Genomic DNA, 14842 nt, shown 5'->3' with positions numbered 1-14842 from the left:
AAAAATAATTGAGTTACAGGGTGTTCAAATTTCAAACCACAATTTCAACTGATTTGAAAATTTGTTGCATCAAACCAGTTTTTGCTAAATAACTAAAAAAAATTATTACCTTACCATTTTCTTATCTTGATTACTTCAATATTTCCTTTTGATTGCGTCTAATTATTACCTCAATTGTGACTCAGAAGTATTTTGAGATAGTGGAGAGTAGCTTTTTTTTACTTTTTGATTTCACTGACTATTTCTTTATTTTTCTCATTTTATCTGAACCTTTTGAATGGATTGGTAAAATTGAACTGTATTGTAATAGTAATGGTAATTTGATAGTATTGTTGGCACCTTCACCAATTGAACTTTTGAGTTTAAATTTTGCTTGTAACTGTATTTGACTTTTAGTTGTAATTAGTTGTCTTAACTTTCTTTTTCGGTATTTGATTTCATTCAACTTAACTGTTTTTCTTTTAACTTTGCCAGTAATTAACTTTTTGCTATAGTCAGTGATGTTCCTTTTCTTTTGGTTTTCAGTCAGTTTAATTATCATTTCTTTAATTATGTCATTAATGATTGTCACTAATTTTTTTTGCTGATTTGTTGTTTGCTTTGATTGGTTCACTTACTTTGGTAATTTATTTGATTATATGGACAAGAGTGAAGTTGATTAAACGGTACTAAATCCACAAAAGTGAGGAAACTGCTGCACTAATACAAAAAGCAATCTTCTAAATAACCAAATGGCAAAAAACATTTTGCGGTAACAACCTCTATGAAGAAAAAATGCAAAACCAAACCGCAAATATTTAACCGTCCACTTCACTCAATCCAAAATCAAAGTTACTAAAACTGTATAAAGCAAATGTAGCAAATATATGTCCAAAAACGTATTTTTGAGATACAGGATGGCAAAGTTTGGAGTTGTTTTAAAATTTTACACACAATTACAAATACCATATAAACAGTATTATTATTTATTATAAAAAATACACGAGGAGAAAGGAGTAATAGAGTAACTTACTCTATCTTCTTAACTTAAATGTCCTAAATAAAGATTGATTCACCCAAATACCATCTTGTAGATAAATAAAGAATAAATCGCAGCAATTAGCATTATTGTGTCTGACCTATTTTAGGAAAATAAATTATTTACATAATATGTATAAATAGAACAATTTTAATCTCAGGAGATTCCCCTGACCTGACCTAATTATGTCAAAATTTAGTTTTTCTCTCCTAAACATTGAAATGATAAAATTAATTCTATTATATTAGACTATTCAAAAGCCAGAAAAAGCACCGTAAAAAGTAATATCACTTTAATAACGTGAATGTATTACTACAAACCTACTAATAGGTTGTGAATTGTAGCGTAGTAATTCAGTTGCATGAAGTTAATAGTAACGTAATAGCAATGCATGACTGGTGCATAAAAGTTCCAAACCTACATTTATTTCTACACTGCAATTAATATCAGTATAGGAAACATGCATTTACACTTTAGGTTTATTAAAAAAAAAGCAAATTTCAAATTAACAAAAAAAAAATACAAAAGCAGTTTATGGATCTCCAAGCAAATTGACGTTTCTACAGAGCACGCTCAGACCGTATAGGCTAGGAAGAGAGCGATTTCTAACCCGAAAACTCGTAAAGTACGGCAGTTTTCGAGAAACTAACTACAAATAGAGCATGAGGGAACATTAATAATATGTTTTTAATTTACCTTTCTGGTGAAAAAGCAGCCTTTGCCATTTTTATCACACATTAACTAAATCGACGGGTTTATTTCGCGGCTCTTAATTTTGCCTGCCTGGGTTATCGATCTCTTGGTGCCCGTGACGTGGGGCTGGCACATCGGGGGTGTGCGCGCGTCTTTACTACGAAATTTCGTGATTGGTCCGATAACGAAACCCGCCAAAACTCATGTGTCAATTGATGATGGGGTGTTTTCACCCTCCCAAAGTTTACCACCCTATACATATTTCATGTTTTTTCCGCTGGTAAAACGGGGACAGTGTCTCAACTTGTAAATGTATACGCGTGTTTATAGCAATTATAATATTATAAAGTGTATCCCAAAAGTAATATACAAGGTGTCCAAACAGTCTGAAAAAATTTTTTTTTCAAAGTTTTCATATTTTTTAGTAAAGCGCATGACGTGAACAGAGTCAGTCACCAAATATACCAACTTTCTTAATTCATACCTAACACCCTGTATATTACTTCAGATTTAAAAATTTCTCATAAAGACCTTTATTTGAGAAAATACAAAAAAATTCCAGTTCCAGTTCCTATGTACCTATTTGACTATTTAATTTTTCAAAATTCATGTTTTATGAAAGGTTTACCCACCTATAACAATGGTAGGAGTAGCAATAATAGCTATAACGTCATTATGGTGTTAAATTGTTCTAAAGTTAATCTAATTTTTGACTCGAAAAATTTTTGAAAATCTCGAAAAATCTTGAAAATTTTGTAAAAGTAGTAATTCTGTAAATCGTTGAACTGGTACTAGTACTCTAAAATCTGAAGTACAGGGTGTTAGGTTTGATATAAGAAAGTTGATATACTTTGTAACTGACCCTGTATACTTGCAAACCTCATTTCTCCCTCATAAAATTAGTAGTTTTCAAGATATTAGCAATCTTCCAGACTTTTTGGAAACCCTGTATATACAGGGTTTTTGGAAACTATGAAAGAGTCGGTTACATTGAGGCTAAAAATAAGAGAAATATAGAGATCCATCCACATTCTAAGTTTGGAAATCTTAGAGACATCTGGCATCTTAAAAAAGCATCTCCAAATGTCTAAAGTTAAAAATTTGTGGTTTTTTTAGAAACTTCTACCATAATTGTACAGAAATATGGCATTTTTAAAAGACTTATGAACGATTCTAGGAGAATCTATCATTTTTTATTTTATTTTCTAATAAAGAAGATTAAAACAGTTTTAGAGATGAGATTGTGAAAACACCCTGTAAATATTTTTTTACACCGGGTGCATATGTCAATTGTCAATTGTCAAATAAGAAAAATTTCAAATTTCATTTGTAAACAAACAGCTTCAGTAATTACTATTTTAACCATTTTTAAAATCAAATGTTTTATCTTGTCAACATTTAAACTTTGACAGTTGCTCTGCAGTTTTTTTAGGTCACATGACTGTTTAATCTAATTTGAAATTTAACAGCTTCAATTTTACATCCGAGACAATTTTAGACAAATTCAAAACTATATTTATTATGGTCCTGGAACTGTTTTCACTATTTTATAAACATCAATTTATTTATCCTGTTGACATTTGAACTTTGACAGTTGCAAATTCAATTTTTTTAGGTCCCATGACTGTTTAATCTAATTTGAAATTTGACAGCTTCAATTTTACATCCCAGACAATTTTCAAATTCAAAACTATATTTATTATGGCCCCATAACTGTTTTCACTATTTTATAAACATCAATTTATTTATCCTGTTGACATTTGAACTTTGACAGTTGCAAATTCAATTTTTTTAGGTCACATGACTGTTTAATCTAATTTGAAATTTGACAGCTTCAATTTTACATCCCAGACAATTTTCAAATTCAAAACTATATTTATTATGGCCCCGTAACTGTTTTCACTATTTCATAAACATCCATTTATTTATCCTGTTGACATCTGAACTTTGACAGTTTCAAATTTAATTTTTCCATGGTCACCTGACTGTTTTACTGAGATTATACTTTGACACTTTAAATTTGGCGTTTTGCAATATATTCACGTTTGAAATTGTGTATTTATCAGAGTCACGTGACTGTTTTGATCATTTTTAATATTAAATTTTTTCAATTTCAAATTTGACAGAAAGTTTGACGTTTGAGATAATTTTCAAGGTCAAAACTGCATTATTTAAGGTCACGAATAATTATAAACAAATACTTTAGTTTACTAGGAAAATTTCAGCGGTAAATTACCAGTAAATAACAAATATTGTGTTTCTGTCAGTTCAAATTTTGACACCGCTTTTCTACCTGACTGTAACAAATTTTGTAATGTTTTTTGAGGTTATTAGATAGGAAATTTAATGAGGATTTCAAAAATGTATTAAAATCAGTAATTTTCTTATTCAAAGTGGGTTTTACCTGCAATTTTATCGCTGACTGTTCTCTTAAACTGTGTTTCTGGCGGATCAAATTTTGATAGAGCTTTTCTCCCCGACTGTACCAAATTTTGTAGTCTTTTTTAAGTCATCGGATAGGAAATTTGATGAGGATTCCAAAAATATGCTTAAAACATTAATTTTCTTACTCCAAATGGGTTTTACAGGCAATTTTGTCCTTGACTGTTCAGACCACATTTACAACTGATTTAAATATTATTCTGGTACCAAACCAGTTTTTCCTAAATAACTCGGAAACGGAGAAAGTTACAAATAAAATTGCAAAACACCAAAAATGTTCATAATTAACTCCTTAACGCTTTTCCTCCCGGTGGTAATGTCATAATAGAAGAATTGCTAAATTCATCCCTGAAAGTCGTCAATTAAAGCCATAAATTTACTGGTCAAATTGGTAAATTTTCCTGTTTGACACTGAATTTTACTCGTCACGGTAAATTTACGCCCATCATTACTTTAAACCAAGTTTATGTTAAGAGGGGTTGAGACTGTGACAATAGAAATAAAAAAAATCACAGTCTGAACCACATTTCACTTGAACTTGGTTTAACCTAAGTTTAAAGTCGTCGAACAGGGGTTTAATGTTCTTTTAGTAATTAATTTGTAGTTTTTATTAAGGGTTGCCAAAAGACGAATAATAAGCCTACATACTATTATTTTTTGGTATAAACGTATTTCCAGAAAACCGTAACTATACTTAAAATTTAATTCATTCGAAATGGGATTACAAATGAAATCAAAACATTGGATTTTAAAAATGCGTGCAAAAACCCAATTTTTAATTAACTTTCCAATCAAACCGTCTGCCACTTAAATGCTTGCTCGGTGATTAAATAACAGCAAAGAGCAGAGAAATTGGTTCAATATTATTATCTGTATTTGACTTTGAAAAGGATGAAATTCAACTTATTGCAACGGTGATATTTTGAATAGTTACAGATATTTACAAAAATGTTTAAAACATTGTGAATGTAATAAAATCAAATATGTTTTCTCGGTTATATTTTACAGCATTATCGTATTTAAGAGCGTCGCTTCTATGAATATTTTAGTGGAAACTAAAAGGCTACCTCGCTTTTTAAAGATTCCGATACCTAAACTTCATCAATTACTTACTAAAAACCATCAAAAAGGCCGATTTAAGGATATCAACTGCTGAAATATTCAAACTGTTTGCTAGCTACCTCTTCGATTTATTTTTATAACCAATATCCAGTCAAAAATGTCTCAATAACATGAAAAAATAATTCACATTTGAATAACATTTTTCTGAACTGAAGAGCTCTCCAATTTTTCTTATACCGAACAATTATTCCTCGTTCCAGAAATGAACCCAAGAATCAATAACGCACAAGAAGTAAAAATGGAAAGACGACTTTAAGAAAGTTTCGGCATTGGAATTCCAATATTTCAAACTGGTAAGGAACGCTTGAATGCATCCGGAATAACTAGAATCTTGTCCACATTCCAATATTCGCGCATTACATTTAAAGTTAGTCACTTATTTTCTCTTATTCGGAAAGCAAATTCCGATTTGAAATATTCAAAGCAATTTTGCTTAGTTGCCAAGTCAAAATACTTAATGACGGTAGCATGACAGAAACAAATTTCATTTTACATTGTTATACAGTGTGTTTCCGAATGATTGCAAAAAATTGTAATAACCAACTCCACATTGAAATGTCATCAGTTTGCTATATAAAGTATACTTCGAAATCACCGATATTCTCGTCAACTGTTTTCTAAGATTTGACAGAGAGTCATGTGGCTGCTGTCATAAATCTCAAAAACACGTTTTATATCGAATACTGCAAGAAACTTTTGAGGACAGTTTAACAGTTTTGACGTTAGTGAGTCTCGTGGGTCTAGAACGCTATTTAGCTAAGACGGTCACGTGACAATTGACAAAATAACCGTCATAAATTTCAGAAAAATGTCTTTTTTCGAAAACTGTGTTAAACTTAAACTAATTCTTGCAGATACTAAGCAAATTTTAACAGTTTTGACATTAGTGACAGGAATCGCGTGGTTATAGAAGATAATTTAGCTAGGCTGTCATGTGACCCACTTGCAGAAAGAAAAGCTTTTTATGCACATTTTTGAAATTTTCATTAAATTTTCTATTCAATAACAAAACTGGGTACACTTAGGGAGAAAACCGATGTCAAAGTCTGCCAGAAATACAGTTTGAAGAACAGTCAGGAACAAAATCGCCTGTAAAACTCTTTTGGAGTAAGAAAATGGCTATTTTAATCACATTTTTAGAATCCTCATTAAATTTTCTATTCAATTGAAAAAACACTACAAAATGTGGTAAAGGCAGGGAGAAAAGCGGTGTCAAAATTTGAACTGCCAAAAAACAGTTTGAAAGGACAGTCAGGGACAAAATCGCTTATCAAACTCACTTAAGTGAGAAATTGACTGTTTTATGCACATTTTTTTAATTCTCATTAAATTTCCTTTTTGAGAACCTAAAAAAAAATACAAAATTTGATACAGGCAGGAAGAAAAGCGGTTTCAAAGCTTCAATTGCCAAGAAAAGCAGTTTGAAGGCACAAACAAGGACAAAATCGCCTGTAAAACCCACTTGGAGTAAGAAAATGACTGTTTTAAGCATATTTTTGGAATCCCCATTAAATTTCCTATATAATGACCTAAAAAAAACTGTACATAATTTGGTATAGGTAACGAGAAAAGCGGTGTCAAAATTTGAACTGCCAGAAACACAGTTTGAAAGGACAGTTATGGACAAAATCGCCTGTAAAACCCACTTGGAGTAAGAAAATGACTTTTTTAAACATATTTTTGGAATCCCCATTAAATTTCCTATATAATGACATAAAAAAACTGTACATAATTTGGTACAGGTAAGTAGAAAAGCGGTGTCAAAATTTGAACTGCCAGAAACACAGTTTGAAAGGACAGTTATGGACAAAATCGCTTGCCAAACCCACTTGGAGTAAGAAAATGACTCTTTTAAGCATATTTTTGGAATCCCCATTAAATTTCCTATATAATGACCTAAAAAAACTGTACATAATTTGGTATAGGTAACGAGAAAAGCGGTGTCAAAATTTGAACTGCCAGAAACACAGTTTGAAAGGACAGTTATGGACAAAATCGCTTGCCAAACCCACTTGGAGTAACAAAATGACTGTTCTAAGCTCATTTTTGGAATTTTCATTAAATTTCCTATTCAATAACCTGAAAAAACAGTACAAAACTTAGTAGTCAGGGAGAAAAGCGGTGTCAAAGCTTCAACTGCCAGAAACACAGTTTGAAGGGACAAACAGGGACAAAATCGCCTGTAAAACCCACTTGGAGTAAGAAAATGACTGTTTTAAGCATATTTTTGGAATCCCCATTAAATTTCCTATATAATGACATAAAAAAACTGTACATAATTTGGTACAGCGGTGTCAAAATTTGAACTGCCAGAAACACAGTTTGAAAGGACAGTTATCGACAAAATAGCTTGTAAAACCCACTTGGAGTAATAAAAAGACTGTTTTAAGCTCATTTTTGGAATTTTTATTAAATTTCCTATTCAATAACCTGAAAAAACCGTACAAAACTTAGTACAGTCAGGTAGGAAAGCGGTGTCAAAGCTTCAACTGACAGAAACACAGTTTGAAGGGACAGTCAAGGACAAAATAGCTTGTAAAACCCACTTGGAGTAAGAAAATCACTGTTTTAGGCACATTTTTGGAATCCTCATTAAATTTTCTATTCAATAACCTAAAAAAACACTACAAAATTTAATACAGTCAGGGACAAAATCCAATTAGATGTTTTGTCAGACTGTATAATTTTTTTCAGTCAAAATGTCTTTAAAGCTCTTCTCACACGTGTTTTTAAATGGTAATTTATATTAAAATGTTTCTCTTACCTTCCTGCGGCCACAGCAGAGCATGTTGCGCGTGCGTGACCGACCGGACGAGAGTTTTGAGCGCGCAAGTTTCCGCCACTGCATACCAAACTAACTCCCGGATATCCTGATGGAATAACTGAAACAATAATATATTATTACCCTCAAAAATTCACGGTAAATTATTTTTAGAAAGTAGAGCTCTAGTCGTTTTCATTAAAGGAGTAATTAAATCAATTATTAATTAAGTTTCGTTATTTAGTTCTATAAGACGCTTTCAGACCCATATAACGAGCATCTTAACTGAATGCTACATAAACCTAACCTAATAATTCATGTAATCTCAAAATAAATTAAAATTTCAGATTAGAAATGTAACGTCAGTCTTCTTTCAAGCATTCGGGGCAATTAGCCAGCTTAATTATTTCAACATGTTCTTCCTCTCTTCTTTTCTAACGCTGAAAGAACTTATTTGTCAGCTTTATATGAAAAACTTTAGCCAGCTCAGTCGTTTCAACACATTTTTTCTCTTTTTTTTTATGGCGCATACACGACTTAGTTCTTCCTTAAAATATGTTTGGTTTAAAAACCAAGCTTGTCAGTCTTTTTTTTTTAATTATGACCCCTCAATCAATTATTTCAACACGTTCTTCCTGTCTTCGTTTCTAACAGTGGAAAACTTTCCTTCTTTAAAATATATTTGGTTTATCAAATCAGTCAGTCCTACTTTCAAAAATTCGGGGCAATTAGCCAACTCACTCATTTCAACACATTCTTCTTCTCTTTTTTTCTGACGCTGAAAGAACAACATAGGTCTTCTTTAAATTTTGTTTGGTTTTTAAAAGCAATTTGTCAGTATTTTCCCAGATATTCGGAACAATTAGCCAGTGCAATCATTTCTACTCGTACTTCTGCTCTTTTTTAAAATATGTTTGAATATTAAACATGAAAAAATTTAAAAAGGCAATTAGCCTGCTCAGTCAAATCAATACGTTCTTCCTCTCTTCTTTTTTGACGCTCCAAATACCTAATTTTGTGTTGGCTTTTGAAACCATTCAGTCAAGTCTTCTTTCAAAATATCGGGTCAGTTAACCAGCTCAATCATTTTAACTCCTATTTCCGCTCTTCTTTGAAATAAGTTTGACATTTAAACACAGTCTTCTTTCAAAATTGTTGGGCTATTAACCAGCTCAATCATTTCAAAACATTTTTCTCTCTTCTTTTCTAAAAAACATTCTTTTCTTAAAAACATCAGTAAAACCTTGTGTATTAGTACTAATGTACAGGGTGATTGATTGAATTTTGACCAATTTTGGCCAACACTTTAGTAAATAAGTAAGGTTTCCACTTTAAGGCCAAATTTTATGTCAAAAGTGTCTAAAAATTTTAAGGTTCAGTTAGATTAGAATTGTTTTTGGAATAAACATTTTTGACATTTTTCATTTTATTATGTTTAATAATAATAAGAACATATAATGTTTTTAAGTAGAATTATTCGTTTCAACAAGAAACAAAATATTTCCAACTATGTATTGATCGGTTTAAGTTATTGAGTACAACATGTCAATATTTATTATTTTATTAACCTCAGGGTAAAATAACAAACCAATTTACCGAAAACCACTGTAGTTTAATGTGCATAGATTAAAAATGGTCATTCATATTTACGAACAAATCGATCAATTACAGCGAGTGTTGTTCCGAACAATCATTGTAATTTGATTGTTTAGTATCGTCTAAAATTAATGAGTACAAAAAATTAAACGAAACTAAATTTTAGCTTATTAATAATATTAGTTGTTGGTAATTACTTTCGTGCCGTAAGCGAAAAATTTGCCCGGTTAATTTATACAAAATCAAAATGCAAATCTCATATCATTAATATTGTTGCGACACGGATTGTCAATGCCCTCTGTATAGTAACGACGTTTTAATAATAAAAAAAGACGAATACAAAAAGTCATCAAAGTAAATGGATTTTTAATGCAGAAAAGCTTAATGGAAAAACTATCGATCTAAAAAATGTTTTCGTAGAGAAGTAGAAACAAAACCCATATTTCACCTGACGTTTAATTCAATTTTTCGTGTAGACATAGATATGGCAAATGTGTGATTAAAATTCATTTGTACTACTTTAACAGCACTAGATTCATGATCATATCATTCCTGGCCATAACATTCGATAAAACCAGACATAAGCACGGATAATAAAACGGTATATTGTCTACCTAAAGGATCAATATCATATCTCGGTTTCACTACCACTGATAATAACCTGTGCGGGATATAAAAACGTGGTCATAATTCCAAATAAAATGTAGTTTATAAAGTATCATATTTTTCCTAACTAGTAATTTAATTTATTTTTTTACAGAACAGAAAATGTCACACAAAATTTTCAATAAAATTAACCTCTCTAATTTCCTAATTAGGTAAAATAGTATCTAAATCATAGTACAGTGCAGAAGACATAATTCATTAAAGTATGATACACAACTTTATGAAATGTTTGTCTTTCTAACCGCATTTTGATTTAAATTTATGACAAGAATAGAATAATTTATAGCGGAACAAATTCAATCAAATCAAAGTACTCTCTCGGGCATCAAAACGCCCAAAGTCATCACTTTTCCTAACAGAACTAATATAATAAAGGTTCTAAAAGGAACTGATTTAAACCATAAAAAGACATTCGGATGAAATGTATAAGACAAAATCTCGGCCTACAGTCCCAAATTTGTATTAAGGGCACCTAATTCTACCCTGAAGGCAATAAAAGGGACCTTAAGTCGGAAAACGTATTCTGTGTCACTCATGGCTTCAAGGCACGCTGTCCAACCTTGACAAATACTTTTTCAGTGAAAAATAATCTATCGATAACGCATTTTGTCATAGAAAAAAATGGGTGCCAACTTATGAAAAATTCAGTTGAGATTGACTGCAAAAATCGATTATTATTACTTTCGTACTTCAGTTGTGTAATTCCAGTTCAAAACTTCAATTAGCAATGGAATATCAAGACCATACTTCTCAAGTTTAAGTGGAACTAGTTTTAACTGATATACACACATGTTGAGGATCACTAGTAATTACACGTAAATCGATAATATGTGATCGATTTTTCAGGGGGGATATACAGGATGATCCTCCGGAAACTGTATCGATGGAAAAAAGTTGAAATAAGAAAAATCTGAAGGTTTGGTCACCAAAGTCGATAGAGGTCCGATTATACTTGAAGTAGATATAAACTTCGTTATTTTAAATTAAACACCCTGTATATTGTTTTTTTTATTCTACGACGTATTCTGAACATATTTCATGTATTTCTTTGTGTGTTTACCATTTTATGTGAAATTTGACATTTACAATATCTGAAACAATGATAATTTTTGCATATCAAAAAATGTTTTTTCTTTGTTTTTGGGTTTTGTCGTGCCAAACAAGATTGGTTCTAAAATTGTGTGCAGAAAAACGTCAAAAATAAGTTTTAAAAACTCCAAAAAATCAAGTTTTTTTAAATGAAAAAGGATCTTCAATAATTAGGTAAAATAAGCACTTAAACTTAAAAAAAATCACATTTTTGTCAATATTATCAAATTTTTATTTTACTCCAAAAAGGCTTCATATGCACAGCAAAAGGCATACCAAAAAACCTTAAATTAGGTGGAAATTGGTGATAAATTGGTTAGGAAATTAGGTGACAGACACTTTAAAACTTCTAAAAATGTCATTTTTTTGTCAAAATTATAAATTCTTTATTTTGCCCCAGAAGGGCTGCAATGCACAGAAAAAAGAATATTTATACCAAAGCACTTTAAATCTTTCCAATATTGAAAAAGTGCCATTTTTTGTCAAAATAGTAAATTTTTGATTTTACTACAGAACTTCCCTTGTACAAAAAAAAATCAGCAGATAGCATATTTAGACCAAAGGACCTTAAATTAAGTGAAATAAGTACTTTAAACCTTCCAAAAATTGAAAAAATGTGATTTTTTGTCAAAATTTTAATTATTATTTTTTTGCTACAGAAGTTTCAATGCACAACAAAAGGTAGTATTTATATCAAAGGATCTTAAATAATTAGGTAGAATAAGCACTTTTAAAAATTGTAAAAATCTCTTTTCTAGTCAATATTATCAAATTTTTATTTTGCTCTAGAAAGGCTCAAATGCACAGCAAAAGGCATATTTATACCAAAAGATCTTAAATTAGGTGGAAATTGGTTAGGAAATTAGGTGAAATAAGATACTTTAAAACTTCCAAAAATTATAAATTCTTTATTTTGCTCCAGAAGGGCTGCAAAGCACAGAAAGAAGAATATTTATACCAAAGGACTTTAAATTAGAAGCAATAAGCACAAAAAAGCGCTTTAAATCTTACCAATATTGAAAAAATGCCATTTTTTGTCAAAATAGTCAATTTTTGATTTTACTACAGAACTTCCCATGTACAAAAAAAGACAGCAGATAGCATATTTAGACTAAAGGACCTTAAATTAAGTGAAATAAGCACTTTAAACCTTCCAAAAATTGAAAAAATGTGATTTTTTTGTCAAAACTGTAATTTTTTTTTTTTTGCTACAGAAGTTTGAATGCACAACAAAAGGTAGTATTTATATCAAAGGATCTTAAATAATTAGGTAGAATAAGCACTTTTAAAAATTGTAAAAACCTCTTTTCTAGTCAATATTATCAAATTTTTATTTTGCTCTAGAAAGGCTCAAATACACAGCAAAAGGCATATTTATACCAAAAGATTAGGTGAAATAAGTACTTTAAAACTTCCAAAAATTGAAAAAATTTCATTTTTTGAGGCTGCACTGCGCATAAAAAGGCATATTTATACCAAAGGACCTTAAATTAAGTGAAACGAGCACAAAAAAAACAGTTTAAAGTTTTAAAAAATTGGAAAAATTACATTTTTTGTCAAAATAGTAATTTTTTTATTTTGTTACAGAAGTTTCAATGTACAACAAAAGGCAGTATTTATACTTAAAATAGGTAAAATAAGCACTTTAAACCTTCCAAAAATTGAAATCCAATGATCAAAGGCATATTTATACCAAAATTAAGCGAAATAAGCACAAAAAAGCGGTTTAAACTTTTAAAAAATTGAAAAAATGAAATTTTTTGGTCAAAATTGTCAATTTTTATTTTGCTCTAAAAAGGGACTAGAACATTTATTCATTTCTCAGATTGTTACATTAGGTTAGGTTAGGTTACACGTTGTAGTCTATTACAATCCTAAAGTTTTCCCAATTAGTTAATAATACTTAACATTCTTATCATCTTAAAACGTTGTTATGGGCTTTAAATTATCAAAAGTGGTTACGTAATCCTCATTACCTTCTCTAGATACAATTTGATTAGGTCTTTTGCAAACTTTTTTAATATCTTCAAACTGTCCTATTTGATACTTAAATTTGTCTTGCTGTTTTGAAGCATTCTTACTGCCTTCAGTGCCTTCAGATTTTAAAAATTGATGTTATGATAATCGTTAAATGTTCTTCTTCTGATTATATAATTCTTTTGTGTTGGTATTTTGTTTGCATCAATTAATAGAAATAAAAACTTTTTAGCTTCTATTATTAGGTTTATATTAGTGTCTCCTAGAATACTTTACATTACTTCAACTAATGTTCCTAACACATTTAAGAAGCTGCCTTGAATTTCACTGGGTATATTCCAATAACCTAATAAAATTAGGAGTTATTTTAGCTGACCTAATTAGAAACTATTTTATGATATATCTTAAGCTGGAGTCATTTTAGTTTTAATTAGAAGTATCTTTTATGTAGACTTATGCAAGGTCAGTGACTAAATACTTGTGGTTGTTAGATTTATTTTCGATTTAGTGTGTAATAACTAAGTAGTAAATAACAGCAAACAATAAAGCAAATTAAGATTACTTACCCGATTAAAACCATAATCACCTATTCCTGAACGCTTTCCTCAAGAACTTTCTATGCCCGGTAATCATGAGGATTAATTGCATTTTCAGTCAAGATAATGAAATTTGCCGAATAATGTAGCTCTAAGAGTGCCACCGCTCCACTATATTTAATCAATACCGGCTCGAATGTCCTAAATTATTGCAAATCTGACCGTGCCCGTCGATTCGGGCCCAAAAACTTCCTAATTCTGCATTTTTCAGTCCCGATACGGATCAATTAACATAGGAAAAGTCTAGTAATTTATTGTCGACGCGCGGTCCCGTAGTACAACTAAAACGATTTATTGAATGAAAAACCGAGGAGAAAATGTCGGCCTCGGTTGCGTTTACACGCGTTCTAATCACTTTACACGATCACGAAGAGGTGCAGGGGGGCCACCACGATAAGGGAACCCGATTATCAACCGTTAAATACGAATTAGTCGGGAGGAATTTGTTAAAAATGACCCGTTTTGAATTTAGATCGGACCCGGAGAGTAAAACGAGCGCCCCCAGTGTTGTCAGAGTTTTCTCATCTAAAATCCTTGATTTTGTTTCCTTATGGATTTTTGTCACGTTTTCGAAGTAGTTTATTACGGCCTCCTATATACCGAGTCGGTTTCATTACACACACATATACTTAACACAATTCGTGGGGTAACAGAAAATGACCATCATACTTTCATAAATTATGAATGACCTAAATTTGTACTTTACACTTTTATATACCATTAGTGTGTTTGTTTTACTAATAAGAATATCAATAATTCTGCAATTTTGTTTTGTTCATTGCTAGTAGACACTACTGTCGTACTTTACACCAAGCTTAAGTTAGGTGTAGTCCTAGAGTGACTTTTTTACTTGTATTGGCACAGTCTGAACCAAACTTAACT

At 30.8% G+C, this 14842-nt stretch overlaps 1 protein-coding gene across 1 annotated transcript in view; it reads right to left on the bottom strand.

Annotated features, from left to right (window-relative positions):
• The window catches only part of RhoGAP100F (Rho GTPase activating protein at 100F), a 58161-nt gene extending 43699 nt beyond the window's left edge, over positions 1-14462 (bottom strand). Inside the window, 2 exon segments of the mRNA XM_081985308.1 lie at positions 8040-8157; positions 13931-14462. Coding sequence (XP_081841434.1) covers positions 8040-8123 — 84 coding nt within the window. The 5' untranslated portion in view covers positions 8124-8157; positions 13931-14462.
• Between the last annotated feature and the right edge of the window lie 380 nt (positions 14463-14842).

Source organism: Ips typographus, linkage group LG8 (assembly GCF_016097725.1).
Source record: "Ips typographus isolate SLU linkage group LG8, UJ_Ityp_2.0, whole genome shotgun sequence".
In the NCBI taxonomy this organism is placed as follows: Eukaryota; Metazoa; Arthropoda; class Insecta; order Coleoptera; family Curculionidae; genus Ips; species Ips typographus.
Note: the sequence above shows the minus strand (reverse complement) of the source record. Positions and strands in the feature narration are given on the sequence as shown.